The 15,055-nt window shown below is 42.1% G+C and overlaps 1 protein-coding gene across 1 annotated transcript; it reads left to right on the top strand.

Annotated features, from left to right (window-relative positions):
* The first annotated feature begins 3,309 nt into the window (after window positions 1-3,309).
* Window positions 3,310-14,740, top strand: LOC128116413 (cytochrome c oxidase subunit 6C-2). Its single transcript, XM_052747617.1, has 4 exons — window positions 3,310-3,441; window positions 4,272-4,398; window positions 7,838-7,966; window positions 14,621-14,740. The coding sequence occupies exons 2-3, from the start codon at window positions 4,285-4,287 to the stop codon at window positions 7,949-7,951; spliced, it is 228 nt and encodes a 75-aa protein (XP_052603577.1). The 5' UTR covers window positions 3,310-3,441; window positions 4,272-4,284; the 3' UTR covers window positions 7,952-7,966; window positions 14,621-14,740.
* Window positions 14,741-15,055: the final 315 nt, after the last annotated feature.

Genomic DNA, 15,055 nt, shown 5'->3' with positions numbered 1-15,055 from the left:
TCAATAGCAAGGAAAACCACAGAAGTGACATGGTTACATAGAGACTGGACAATATACTCTTGATTCAACACTGGGTCATTTAAATGAGGGAGGACATTTTTAAAAATTCTAGAATCAAAAATTCTAGAACCACCAGTTCAAAGAGCCTTTGGATCCAGCCAGAGGCAATTAATTATAAGAGGAAAGTTTATAGCTATGAGTGTTTATGTTAAAAATGGAGAAAGGCTGGGCACAGTAGCCTTTAATCCCAGCACTTGGGAGGCAGAGGCAGGCAGAGATCCAGGAGTTCAAGACCAGCCTAGTTTACATAGCAAATGTTAGGGCTACAGAGACCTCATCTCAGAAACAAACAAACCCTACAGGAAGATCTCAAACAACCTAATGATGTACTTCAGGGTTTTGTTTGTTTGTTTGGGAGAAGGGCAGAAATTAGTAAAACAGAGCCTGAAAGAACAACACATAAAATCATTAAAAAGTTGGTCTTTGAAAATAAGCAAGATTGGCAAAACCCTAGACAAACTTACTGAAAAGAAACAAAGAAGACCGAAATTAATATAATTAAAGATGGCAAAGAGGAGGTGACTGCAGATTCCAGTCAAGTTCAGAGATCACAAGGGGTTATTTTGAAAACATATTCTAAAGACATGGAAAATCTAGGAGAAATGGATAGAGTTCTAGACCTAAATGAGCTACCAAATTTAAATCTAGAAGATATGATCAACTTAAATGGATCCATAACAATTGAGGTGTAATAAAAATCTGCCAACAAGGCCCAGGCTCAGCAGTTTATACCAAAGATTTAAAGAACAGCTAACACTAATGCTCCTGAAATTGTTCCAGCAACTAGAAAAGGAGGGAACACTACAAAACTCATTCCACGAAGTCAGCATTATTATCCTGATACCAAAACCAAGATATCTGCTAGCTATAATAAAAGTCAGGGCTGAGCTGTTTTAACTGCTGTGTAAGCATTGCAGTTCGGATGGAAGGGTGTCCTGGCAGTCCAGAACCAAGGACTACCACAAAGTCACCGTGAGTATAGCAGCTTACAGCCCTGCTCCAAGGAAAGGTTTCCCCAACGCAAGTGTAACAACTCTGCCTGAGCAGGTGAGGGTCCCCAGTGTTACAGTTCTGCTCTGCTCCAGCTCCAGCGAAAATGTCACACTACACAACAAACCTCGCTCAAGAGATTTGTTGGGAAGGAAGAACTAGGGAGGGTGGCTGCCTTGGGTGAGAAGTAGCAGCAAACTCAACAGGGTACAGACCTTATATAGGATTTCTTGGGGTGGGGGAGAGACTTTCCAGGGTGATTTGGGATTGGTGTATTTTTGTGGTCTGATTCTGGGGCAAGCTCAGGGATTGGTGGCATTTTGAGCTCAGGGACCTCAGGGATTGGTGGGATTCTGCAGCCTGACTCTGGGACAATCTCAGGGATTTTTTTTTTTTTTTTTCAAGCCCTTGGTCCTGTGGTCAAGGTGTTTTTCCTTGGCCTTTCTCACCCTACAATCCAGTTCCAAAGTGGGTCCCCAAAATAGCAGTGCTGGTGACAATGCCCTAAACAGAAGGACTTTCGCTGAGTAAACATGACTAATAGTGAGATTTTGTTTAGCAGGAACCTCTCTTAATTCTGCCCTCAAAGGTTGGCAAAGGCATCTAGTTCCAAGTCAGTCTGAACAGCCTGTAGCAGCTCAAAGACCCCAGACTATTTACTGTCACATAAAATCTGTTTGCTTTTCTGCCATTTTGCTTCCCCTCCTGCAGAGATAGTGTGATGGCTTAAGTTGTGCTCAAGAGATGTATAAAACAAAGATGCCTCTAACTTGTAAGCCCCACTTGCCCAAGGGCAGATAACTTACTGGAATGCTGGGGCTGTTGTTCATGTAAGATAACAAGCCTTAGTGTTTCACTCAGTAAACAAGCTCAGTTGACCCAACTTTATAAGAAGTGCTTGATCGAGGGTAGGCAGATGTAGGTGGGAGGTACTTAGGCAGGAAATATGTCAGGATGTATGCTTGCTCTGATTGGGCAAAGACAGAAGTATGTAGCCTTGTGGGTTTTGCCTTTACGCTCCTGACTAATGTACCTTGGTGTCATGCTCTGGGAATCCTGGGTATCTACCTGACTAGTATTTAACAAAGCTTGCTTTGGCTCAAAAACTGTGGTAGTGGTCTTATTCTCACCCTGTGGGATTATTGATAGCCTTGGCACTTTGATTCCCGATATACCTTTCTTTCTAACCATGGAGTGGTATAATTCAGTGGTTTCACTGTGCCCTGGGTTACACCACCTTTGGTTATTTACCATATATTGTGATTGGCGTGTGCTTCTCTGCCAGGGTTCCTAAACCACCACTCTACTCCATCTGAAGCCCTTCATGTAAGTAGGCTTACTCAGTTTACTTAAGTAACACCTGTGAATCTAGTTGATTTCAATAAAAAGCAAGATAAACATCCCAAGGCACAAAAGGTCTTCTTCTCTTGTTGGCTTTCCAAAAACATCCACATTGTTATCACTGGAAGTAGTTATTTTTTGTATTAAGAACACAAATACCAATTACAGTTTGCTCAGGTTCGTCGTGCAGTCTGTGGGGTACATCTCCCATTCTTCCTAGGGCTTGATATCTTTATATCTGTTAAGCTCTAAAATCAGTCTTTTCTCTCTTTACCAACACCAAGTGTTTATTCGCGTCAAGATAGCTGTAATGAAAATGCGCACGTGGTTTGGGCAATCCTTTGATGCAAGTATCAGGTCCCCCAGGACATACGTTTTCTCAAGGTCAGGAATTTAGACAAAAGTCAGCACTATCTCAGGGCTTGAAGAAAGTTCCTTCATGCTAAAAGTAATCATTTTCCTAATCTCTATGAAAATGGACACGTAGCTCTCTATTAACATATGACAGTGGTGCCCCAGCCTGGCTTTTAGGCTGCCTTCCTCCCAAGTACTCATTCAGTTATAACCCTGAGAACATTCCCCACCCCCATCCACATGTCGCTTCCCTCCGCTTTCCCGGAAGACAGCCTTTGCAGTTTGGAATAAACTTTTCCCTTTTTAACCCACGGAGAGGCTATTTTGGTTTCTTTGCTGTGCCCATTTTTATATTTCATTCAACAAGATGATGTAATGCATTTATATAGTACATTGATTTTTCCCCACATGTGAAATATCAATGAATTCTTTAATAAATTCACAACACGGGGCAAGATTAAATATTTCCAATTTATTGAAGAAACCGTCTTAGGTAGTCAAGACTCATTTTCAAGGCTGCACCTAGAAAGGAAAGTAGTGTTGACTTACGTTTCGGCTATGACCCGTTGGATACGCGATTGCACACTTTTGCACTCCAGCGGCTACCGTAGTCGTGCCCTCCGTGGATTCGTGCGCCTGCGTGCTGCCGGAAGGCTCTCCATTTCTGCGAGGACCGGGAAGGACGTTGGTGTAGAGGTGAGGCGGGTGGCGTTAGAGACCCTGGGGTTTGACAGCTGCGGGGTTCGGCCTCTCATGGGGCCGAGCACTAGGATGTGTCCCGCGCCCCGGCCTAGCGGGGCCGCGGCCTCCCTTCCTCGCGGCTGCGCTCGTCCCCGCCGCGACCTCGGGAGGCTGCGGGCCTGGCGGTTCGGAGGGCTCCGGCGACCCCGCCGCCGGCCGCTGTGCGCCGCCGGGGCCTTTGAGGAGCTTTGCGGAGCCTCGGGGCTTCCCTGGTGGCCGCCGGGCCCGTTTTCCGTTGTATTTTGCCGAGGCCAGGGTGACCTTGACTGGGTCGTTTGACCTGTGGGGCCTGGTGCTGCACCTGGATAAGGGGTGCAGCCTCCGCCGACGCAGGCACCGGAGACACCGGGAGGGCCGGGTGTGAGAGTAGAGCTGAAGTTGGAGGGCCCCGACCCGTCCCGCCGGCTCCGGCTCCGGCTCCGGCAGCGGTGCGCGCGGCCCTTTGCAGCCAGGGAGTTTGGGCCTCGAGGCTCCAGTCTCAGTAACGGGAGCTGTCGCCGCAGACTTAATTCTGAAACGCAATAGCAAGATCAGCTCTGCGTTTCTGTGGCTGGGGAACACTTCTCTTCGTAGTTTTTGCTCCTCGGTTGCTGGTTGTGCCAGTTACCGTAGCCTTTGTAGCGGATAGGGAGCCGCGTAGGAGAGCAGTGGGGCAGAGATGAAGCCGCCTGTCACTGCAGCCTTGCAGGAGGCAGGCCTCGGCTGTAGTTACAAAAAATGCGTCGTGCATGAAGAGTTCATTCAGTCACTTACCCCGTTTTCTTTTTGTTGTTTTACTTGTAAAGGACATCCGCTACCATGAGTTCCGGTACATTGCCAAAACCTCAGATGCGTGGTCTTCTGGCCAAGCGCCTGCGGGTTCACATTGTTGGCGCATTCGTTATGGCCCTGGGAGTTGCCGCTTCCTATAAGGTATGTGTTTGCTGTTTGTGCTTTAGGTCACAAGCTTTTTATTTAAAACATTTTTATATTTATTAAGAGCTTTTTAAAAAAGAAACTCCATTTTAAATGTATTCCTTCCTTCTACCTCCCTTGGGCTTCAGTGTGACAGGAACACTCAGGCCCCATGTAGTTTGCCCTCATCTTCAGATGAAGCTGTGTTAGTTTACTAGGGCTGCCATATCGATGAACCAGACTGAGTGTTTTAAAAATTTGTTTTCCCACAGGTTATTTTATTTTGAGATATATAACTGTGGCTAGACCAGGCTGGCCTTCAGCTCCTGTGATCTGCCTACCTCTGTCTTCTCAACGCTGGGATTAAAAAGCTTGTGCCACCACACTCTTCAGTTTTTAAAGAGCAAGGGTAATGCCTTCCAGGTCCTTTCTCCTTTGCTGTCTTCTTCACACGTCTTCTGTAACCGGCTGGATTTCCTCTTATAAAGACTAGGTTAGGACCTATGCCATTTTGAACGTCTTTTAAGACCTTATTTCCAAAGGTCTTACAAGGTAGAATTTTATCCATTTGGGGAGAATAAACTCCCACCTTCAACAGAGGGTAGATGTGCAGGATATAGAGAAAACAGTTCCTCATTTAGGCAGTTTTGAAGAATTGACCAGAGTAGCATTTTAATGCTGGCCTTCTGTAGATCTGAGGGGTAGTGAGTTAGGGTCTCACTATGTAGTCTTGGATGGCCTAGAACTTGCTCATAGACCACTCAGAGAGATCTGAGGGTCAGCAGGATTAGGGAGTGTCCAAAGTGGATTCTTTGGGAACATTTGTCCACCTGCCTCTCCCTCCCAAGTGCTGGGATTAAAGGTGTGTGCCACCAGGCCTGGCCCTGCTATAGACTTTAATGTTCCTGTCACTTACCTCCCCTATTTAGTCAGAGTACCTTGTCATTTAAGATCCTCTCTCAAAATGTTTATTAGTATGCATGTTGTCATGTTTTTGTAATAAAACCATGAGAAAATTGAAGACTTTGTGTTTTTTTTTTGAGACAGGGTTTCTCTGTGTAGTCCTGGCTATCGGAACTCACTCTGTAGACCAGGCTGGCCTCCACTCAGGTTTGCCTTCCTTTATCTCCCATGTGCCAGGATTAAAGGTGTGCACCGCCACTGCCTGGCTAAAATCAGGACCTTAGAAACTTTTGATAAATCTTTACCAGACTGAGCTTTTTAAGGTCAGGTGCCTTTTTTTTTTCTCTTTTTAAATGGGGCACTCCATTGTCAAGTGTGGGACACACAGTGGGTCTTTAGAAGTGTATGTTGAATGAGGGGCACAGTGTGTATTGTAGGTGGGTTTGGAGGATACAAAGAACAACAGGGTTCAGTCTGTCTCATTAAGGCAAGTTACTGCCGTGTAGAGCATAAAAGAGAGTGTGTGGGGAGCAGGGATGGGAGTCCCTGTGGAGTTTGAGAGCTGACAGGGGAACCCTTGGAGGTGGTAAGTGTGCCCATGCCTTGCCACCATTTGAAAGCGAGAGAAAAACCTCGGTCCTTGCTTGGTATTCCAGATCCTCGCTACCTACTATGTAGTGGAAGACTGGATGGATGGATGACTAAATATGTGTACTCACTAGTTTAGATGAGGTTATAAAGCCATGCTGTTTTCAAATTATGTTAATGAAAAATACTTGTTGTTCTAACAAATAACTCATGGTTGACTTGCCCGTTGTATTATGGTACTCAGAGAAACAAACCCGGCATGATATATGTGCATGTGCATTTATACATCCCCCTTGTGGGTACTGAAAGACACCAAGGTTTATTGCGCGATTGGCTTATGAACTTACTGAAAAGTCCCACCTCGCGCCATCTACAATTTGTCGAGTTGTCTTAGTTTGTTTTCTGTTGCTATGATTGATAAACACTATGGTCCAAAGCAGCTTAGGAGGAAAGGGTTTGTTTAGCTTATAGTAGCAATCCGTAGTGAAATTAAGGAGGAATGCTGCTTACTGGCTTGCTTCTTTTGACTTGCTCATCTACCTTGTATAACCTAAGACCACCTGCCAGGGGATAGCACTGCTCGTAGTGGGCTGGGCCCTCCTGTATCAGTTAGCAATTAAGAAATGCCCTATGTGTATGCCCATAGGTTGCCTCTTCCTGGATGTGTCAGGTTAACTGATGACCAAGAAACCTGGTGGTATAATTTATTCCATATCAGGAGATCTGAGCACCAAGGGAACTGATGGTCCACTACCCAATACAAAAGCCCGTGGGAAATGGGGTATTCTGGTATAAGTCCCAGAGTTGGAAGTTTAGGAGGTTTACTGTCTGTGGGAAAAGATGGATGTCTCTAGCTCAAGAAGAGTGAGCATTTGTCTTTTGTGAACGTTTTGTTGTGTTTGGGTCCTCTGTGCATTGGATGACCTCCATTTACATCGTGGACAGTAGATGACTGTTAGTCCAGTTTCTCCCAACACCAGCCTCACAGAACACCAGCTGTCTGGATATCCTTTAGCCTTGTCCTGTAGACATCAACTTAACCACTAATAGAGTGAGGGGCCTCAGCAGGCTGCAGAGAGCACGGAGGAGTCTTCCTCCTGTTCTCTTGCTAGAAGAAATTGGGGATTCTAGTAGGAGGGGGAACAGTAAAATTGACTGTATTACTTCATTTTAGGCAGAATGATTCTGTGCGTTTCTTGTAGCACCTCACTGATGTGGATTGGTACTTGAAGTTGTACTGTTAATGTGCAGGATGAGATTGAATTTGGCAGAATACACTAAGCGATGTTGTTGGAGACTAAATCTTTGCCATGTCCCAGACATGCATTTGGATCACCAGATGGCAGCCATGGCTCCTGCTTAGCTTCTGATCAGTTGCTTGAACTCCACCTGGTCTCTGAAATACCATTCCTTCCTTCTGTGCTGATCATCTATGCAAGACAAAACCCAAAATGAACACACCTCTTCCTGATCTTTTTCTTCTTTGATGCTGAAATGTTAGTGATTTTATTAAAGGCCTTCTTTTGAAGTAATCAGCTGTCACTTTGGGTTCCAGTCTCTCCTTTGTTGAAGTGTAACTTGGCACTTGCTTGTGTCTCTCTGTGTCACATTCTGCTTAGTTGAGCCAGGAGGATATGTTACCATGTTTCAACTGGCAATATTTAGGGTTTGCTGGAGGGAAGGCTGTTCATTTATTTTGTACTGTCTTTTAACTGTGCACTTATTCTACCAAACACACATACAAATATGGACACACAACCTTACCCAAGAGTAGGGTGATTTGTCCCTAGTAAGCGTCTGCTGTGTAGTTACCATGAGACTTTCTTCCTGTCATTGTGTTAACCCTCCCTTGTCTTAGGAAACAGAGGGTTCAGTAAAGAAGGAACACAAATATGTTGTTTTATTTTGTTTTTAGGCATTTCTAATCTGAAAAATAAGTATGGTAATGGGCGATGTTCCTTTTCAGTTTGGCGTGGCTGAACCCAGAAAGAAGGCATATGCAGATTTCTACAGGCATTATGACTCCATGAAGGACTTTGAAGAGATGAGGAGGGCTGGTATCTTCCAGAGTGCGAAGTGACTTCAGAATGTACAGGTGATCAGTTACTTGAAGTTATGTCAAAATGTTCTTAGCTAGCAAAGTATGAATAATCTTAAAATTTTTAATTGTCAGTTCAGTGGTGCCAAGTTCTTACAAAACTGCTACTATGCCTTTCTCCCAGACCTGGGTAGTTTTCCTCGTTAGGAATTTGACCACATTATTTGCTTTTCTGTGGAGTTGTTCTTCCTCTTATGCGTGTGGAAGTCATAGAACAGCTACAGCTTCTTCCACCTGGCATATGAGTTCCAGGTATCCAACTTAGCTTGCCAGACTTAGGCATCGAGTGCCTTAACCCTCTGAGCCATCTTGCTGGCCCTGTTTGTCATTTTGTGATTGGCTCATTTCAGTTAGCATAGTGTTTTATCATGTTGTCAGGAACTTCTTCCTTTTTAAGGCTGAAAATACTGTACTTTATGTTGTTACTGGGAATTGAACCTGGAGCATTGTGCATACTTGGCAAGCATTATATCACTGACTTTGACTACATCTTATCCTTTATATATACATATACATACACACACATATATATACATACACACATATAATACATACAGTAATATACAATGTATCATGTTATATGTAATATATATATATTGTTTAATATATATATATTGTTTAAAGATGTTTAATTTTGAGACATGGCCTTATCAAGTTGCAGAACCTGGCTGTGAACTATTTCCTGAATGACTGGGATTCTAAGTGTGTGCCACCGTGCCTGTCCTGTTGTTTGTGTGGACTGATTCAGTCCATTGGTTTGTCAGTAGACGGTAGGGTGTCTTTGCCTGTCCGTCGCTGGGATTGGCAGATGATAGGATAGTGTGTTTGCAGTCACTACTGTCTTCCTTAGTAGTTGCAGCGTTTGCACTTCCACAGTGCTCAGGATCTCTTTCTGAACATGCTTCCTAGCACTTACCTACTTTGTTTTATAGTGGCTATCTTGAATATCTTAGATAGGGTTGACATACTTCAGGGTGGTTTTGATTAGAGCTCCCCTAATGATTTGTAGTTTGGGGGGTTGCATGTATTGGCTATTTGTATATACTCTGGGTATATTGGGGATTTTCCCCCCTGTACTGTGTTGGCATGTGTGTGTGGGCATGTGGAGGTCCCAGGTTAATGTGGAGAGTATTCCTGTATTATTTTCCACCTTACTGAGGCAGGACTGCATTGACCCCAGAGCCCTGATGAGGCTAGTCTGGCTGAGTCGGTTACTCTGGGGATGGGAGTTGCAGGTGAGCCGCTGTGTCTGGCGTTTGTGGAGATTCTGGGACTCTCAACTCTGGATTTGATTTGGTGTCTTTGTGCTTTAGTCACTGGCCAGCTTTCTGCCCTGGGGGTTCTTCATTCAGTTCTGCTGGTTACTTTTAAATCTTCATTCAGATGAGCGGTTCTCTGTTTTTGTTTTTCAGAGAGAGAGAGAGAGGATTTCACTGTTTTATGAATCTTGGCTGTCCTCGCTCTCGCTCTGTAGACCAAGTTGGCCTTGAACTCAGAGAGATCCGCCTGTCATTGCCTCCTGAGTTCTGGGATTAAAGGCGTGTGCCACCACTGCCTGGCTTTTTCTTTCTTTCTTTCTCTCTCTCTTTGGTGGGGAATTTTTTATTTTTGTTGAATGGGCTTTGGTGTCATATCCCAGAATCATTGCCAAATCCAGCATCTTAAATCCTTTCTTCAAAAGTCTTACACTTTGTGTATTTAATGCTTTTTAGGTCTTTGATCCTTTCTTTTTTGGTGGTGCTGGGTGATTGTGTATATGAAGTACATGCTATAATTTAGCTATACCTCTGAGTCAGTGGCTCTCAACCTGTGTGTCAAGACACAGGAAGTTGCATATCAGATATTCAGCATTTCAAGTAACATTGCCATTCATAACAATAGCAAAATTACAGTTATGAAGTAGCCGTGAAATAAGTTATGGTTGGAGTTAGTAAAGGGTCCCAGCATTAGGAAGGTTGAGAACCACTGCTCTAAGTCTTCTCTGATCCATTTTAAGATAATTTTTATTTATGATGAAATGGAAAGACCCAGCTTTATTCTTTAGTATATAGATAACTCATTGTCCCAGAATCATTTTTAAAACACATCCTTCCTTCCCCCTCAGAGTTTTCCTCTGTTGCTTCTTGCTGTAGTTTTTTGACAGTCTCACTGAACAAGAAGCTGTTTCAACTGGACTGTCTGGTCAGTGTGCTCCTGAGCTCCACCTGATTCTTCTCTGAGGCTGGGGGACTTTTTATGTGAGTGCTGAGGATTTGAACTCAAATCCTTATGCTTGTATAGCAAGCATTCACATACTGAGCTGTGACCTCAGCCTGGTCTATGTTTACCACGTTGGTCCACATTGGTTTCATTGCTCTGATTGTATAGTAGGTTTGGAGTTAGGCTACGTGAGTCTTCCATCCCAACCCCTCAGCTGTTGGAGCTGTTTGAGATCTCACTTTTAGAGTGGGTCTTCTTCTTCTTCTATCAACAATGACAGTGGGATTTTGATAAGGATTGTGTTCAGTCTGCAGAGTGCTCTGGGGTGTGTGGTCATCTTAACAGTGTTCGTCTCAGTGGTGCTTTGTCCCTGTGCTCAGAAGTCTGTGCCTAAGTGTCCATTAGAGATAGAATTGTTTTCATTTTCTTCTATTATTAAAGTATTTTAATTTTATGCCCTGCAGCTTTGTTTTGTTTCTGTGTGTATTACTAGAATTTTCTACATATAAAATATTACTTACAAAGAGATTTTACTTCCTTTTTGGGTGTATTTTCTTTTTCTTGCCTAATTTTTCTTACTAGGACTTTCAATACTATGTTGAATGGAAGTGGCAAGAATGGGCATCTTTACTTTCCTGAGGAGTCTAAAGGAAAAGCTTACAGTTTTTCATTGAGCTGCATGAGCTGCATGCTAGCCGTGGACTCCTCTGTAGTGGACTGTGTTGAGATACACTGTACTAGAGTACCCGGTGTGTGTCTTTACAGTTTAGAACACTTATATGCTTTTAATCCCAGCACTCAGGAGGCAGAGGCAGCAGATCTCTTGAGATTAAGACCAGCCTGGTCTACAGTGTGAGTTCTAGGACAGCCAGGGCTACAAAGAGATTTACCTATCTCATCACTCCCACCAAATTAAAAAAAACAAAACACGTATATATCTCTACATAAATCTAAGTCTGTAGCTATATAAATAATATATATGGATGCTTTGTCCGCATGTATGACTGTGGACCACTTGCATGCCTGGTGCCTGAAGAGGTCAAAGAGGTTGTTAGGTCCTCTGGAACTGGAGTTACAGATGGTTGTGAGCAGGCATATGGATGGTGGGAATTGAACCCTGGTCCTCTGGAGGAACAGCCAGTGCTCTTAACTGCTGAGCCGACTCTCCAGTCCCAATGTGTTTTTTGTTTGTTTTGTTTATTAAATCATGAAAAAGTTGTTTGATCGGATTTTTTTCTACGTCTATTGAGATGGTTGTGGAATTTTTAAAAATTATGTATGATGTATCACATCTATTAATTTTTTTTTTTGTTTTTGTTTTTTGTTGTGGTTTTACTTTGTTTTTTAAGACAAGGTTTCTCTTTAACAGCTCTGGCTGTCCTGGAGCTAGCTCTGTAGACCAGGCTGGCTTTGAATTCATAGAGATCTGCCTGCCTCTGCCTCCTGAGTACTGGAGTGCTGGGATTAAAGGTGTGTGTCACACTGCCCGGCTACATCTATTAATTTTTATATATTAATTCACCCTTGCATTCTGAAAATTAAGTCTCTTGTGCTTTGTATATAATCAGTCCTTTCACTGGGTGGTTGATTTGTGTTGTTAGTCTTGAGGAGTTTTGCATTGCTTTGTGATTGGACTGGAGTTCTTATGTCTGTCTAGTTTAAGTATCAGGACAGTGCTGGACTTAGAATCAGTGTGGAAGTTTTATTCAAATAACCGCATCTATTTGGGAAGAATTTGAGGATTGGTGTTAATTCTTTAATTTTTGGTAAAATTTATCTGGTTGGTCCTCAACTTTCATTTGTGAAGTTTTTGATTTCTGATTTGATCTTACTAATTTAATAACGTCAGTCTGCTGTGTAGACTTAGTGTCTATTGCTTCTTGAGTTCATGCTGGCAAGTCTTACAAGTTAACTTTTTGTTCTTCGTTGAGCTTTCTCTTTTCTCTTGCCATTCATTTTAACTAAAGATTTTTGAGTATACTTGACATTTACAAAGAATCAAGATTTTCTTTATTGCTTATTATTTTGTTGATCTAATAATCTCCTTTCTTTCCGTGGCTTTACTAGCTCTTCTTTCAGTTCCCTGAGCTGTATGTTATCAGGTTGTGCATTTGAGTTAACTTTTCCTTGTGACTTCGTCATCGACCCAGTGCTTTAGTGCATTTTGGATTTCCTAGTTTAATTAAGCCAGTGTGATCAGAAGATACTCATCAAGGTTCCCAAGATTTGTCAAGGCTTGTTTTGCCCTATCATGGTGTCTTAGGGTTTTATTACTGTGAAGAGACACTATGAGCATGGCAACTCTTAAAAAGAAAACATTTAATTGAGGGTGGTGGCTGCCAGTTTCAGAGGTTTAGTCTATTATCATGCTGGGACATGGTGGTACATAGTAGACAATATGCTGGAGAAGGAGCTGAGAGCTCTACATCTTGATCCACAGGCAGCAGGAAGAGACTGCTACACTAGGCTTGGCTTGAACATCTGAGACCTCCAAGCCTGCCCTCAGTGATACACTTCCTCCAACAAAGTCACACCTCCTACACGGGCCATTTTTATTTAAACCACCACACATATAATGTCTTAGAGAATTCCATGTTCTGTTACTGAGCAGATGCAGACATATGAATTCCAATTATCTCTGTTTTAAGCCTTCTATTTCCTCATCTTCTGTCTAGTGTTAAGTAGAGTAAGTCCTCTACTACTTCATTGAACAGTTTTCATTTCTCTTTTGTTGATGCCATCTGTTTGGATCTCTGATGTGTGGTGCAGTTATTTTTGTTTTCCTGGTAACTGGCCCTGTTACCATCATGTCTTTGTTTTTTGCAGTTTTTTTTTTTTTTTGCCCTTAAAGCTGGTTTTGTCTGGTATCAGACAAAAATTAGTTACTTACTTGTGGAATAGCTTTCCTTTCACTTTCTAGGACCTTAAGTGTAATTTGATTGGGGAATTTAATTTATGCACAGGTAAGTCAGTTATTAGTATGGAAAGACATTATTACATTTCTTTCCTTCTTGGTATGTTTTATGGCCTTTTTTGCCCCTTCTATTTTTGTTGGTATTTAGGTGGTCTTTTGTGTGTATGCATACATATGCCTATGAAAGACAAGTTTCAATTGGTTTATTTCCTTTTATATAAATTAGTATTTTTGTGGTTATGAGACATAGAACAGTTATAACAATAAACTTAACAAATGTAAATTACAGCACAAAAACACCACCTTATAATGCCTCCCCCGTTACTGATGCCATAAGTTACACATTTTATATATTGTGTATTTATTAACAGATTTATAGTTGTTTCTCAGTGCCTATGTTTTTTTAAATATTATAAAAAGATTTAAAGTGAGAGTTAAAAACTAGAATTACAGTATCATAGACTTGCATCCTTTGACCAGAGCAAAACCAGAGTTTATGTCTTTGTGTAGCTTGAAGTTACTGTCTAGGGTCCTATTCATTTCAATTTAAATACTCTGCCCTTCAGTTTGGTTCTGTGCTCAGTAAAATGAGTTTGATGTGATGTAGATAATATATACTGTTCTTTGCTGAGCATTTCAACTCCACTAAATATGTACCCTTTCCAAGATCTGGGGTGAGGAAAAGGTCTATTACACCTTTCTATTACAGATGTTTTAAGGTAATTAGATTTTGCCTAATAGAAGATTTAATTCTGCAATGTTCTATTTCTGGTTATTATCCAAAATGCAGGTAGGTGCTCTCTTAATCAGTGTTTTGTTGCTGTGAAGAGACACCATGACCATAGCAACTTATAAAGAAAAGCATTTAATTGGGACTTGCTTACAGTGTTTGGCACACAGCAGATATGGTGCTGGAGAAGCAGCTGAGAGTTCTACATCTGGATTGGCAGGCACCAGGAAGAGAACGAGCCACTGGGGCTTGGCTTGGGCTTCTGAAACTCCAAAGCTCACCCTTAGTGACAGTTTTTTCAACAAGGCCATACCTTTTAATCCCTCTCAAGTAGTGCCTCTCCCTGATGAATGAGCCTATGGAGACCATTCTTATTCAAGCCACCACAGCTGCATGCATTAAATATCCAGAGTATTACTGCTGATTTATCATTATAGTGAAACAGAAACAAAACCAACTTCATTTTTCCATTGGTAGGAAATTAGTAAAAATAATCTTATCATACCATGGACTGTTAATGTCATTTAGCACTGATATCAAGAGACATAAAAAATGTTATTGAAAGTTAAACAATTTAAAGAAGAGCATGCAGATGTCAGAGGAACAAGAATGCTGCTAAAATAAAAGCCAAAAATAAGAGTAAGTTATGGTCTGCCCAGAATGGAAGCTAGGCAGGGTGGTCAGGGAGCTTGACGCTAGGCAGCCAGAAATGGGTGAAGGTGAGTATCAGTAAGTAGTAGGTATAGACCTCATTGGTATTAATAAAGATTGATCTTCATTAACATAGCCATTGTGTTTCTCTCCATAGAATTCTTTGGATTGCACTCGATAGAAGTTCATTGCTGACCTGTGTTCCTGAACTATGAAACATGAATATGTGGGCTAAGGAGTAGTTTACCTCAATAAACAATTAACAATTATATGGACAGTAAGTCTTTGCTTGGTTATTATTATGGATAATTCAGGGGCTTAAAAATCTGACATCTATTATTCATATAACTGGATGAATATTATAAAGATAACTTGTCAGTTCATTATTTCTTTTTTCTTTTTTTCTTTTAATTTTATGTGCATTGGTGTTTTGCCATGGGTGTCGGGTCCCCTGGAACTGGAGTCACAGACAGCTGTTAGCTGCCATGTGGTTGCTGGGAATTAAACCTGGGTCCTCTGGAAGAATAGTCAGTGCTCTTAACCACTGAGCCATCTCTCCAGCTCTCAGTTCATTATTTCAGCACATGTATAA

The sequence above is a fragment of the Peromyscus californicus genome, unplaced genomic scaffold (genome assembly GCF_007827085.1).
Source record: "Peromyscus californicus insignis strain IS unplaced genomic scaffold, ASM782708v3 Scaffold_20__1_contigs__length_68692818, whole genome shotgun sequence".
Classification (NCBI taxonomy): Eukaryota; Metazoa; Chordata; class Mammalia; order Rodentia; family Cricetidae; genus Peromyscus; species Peromyscus californicus.
The sequence above is the reverse complement of the archived record's forward strand: the minus strand, read 5'-3'. Positions and strand labels throughout refer to the sequence as shown.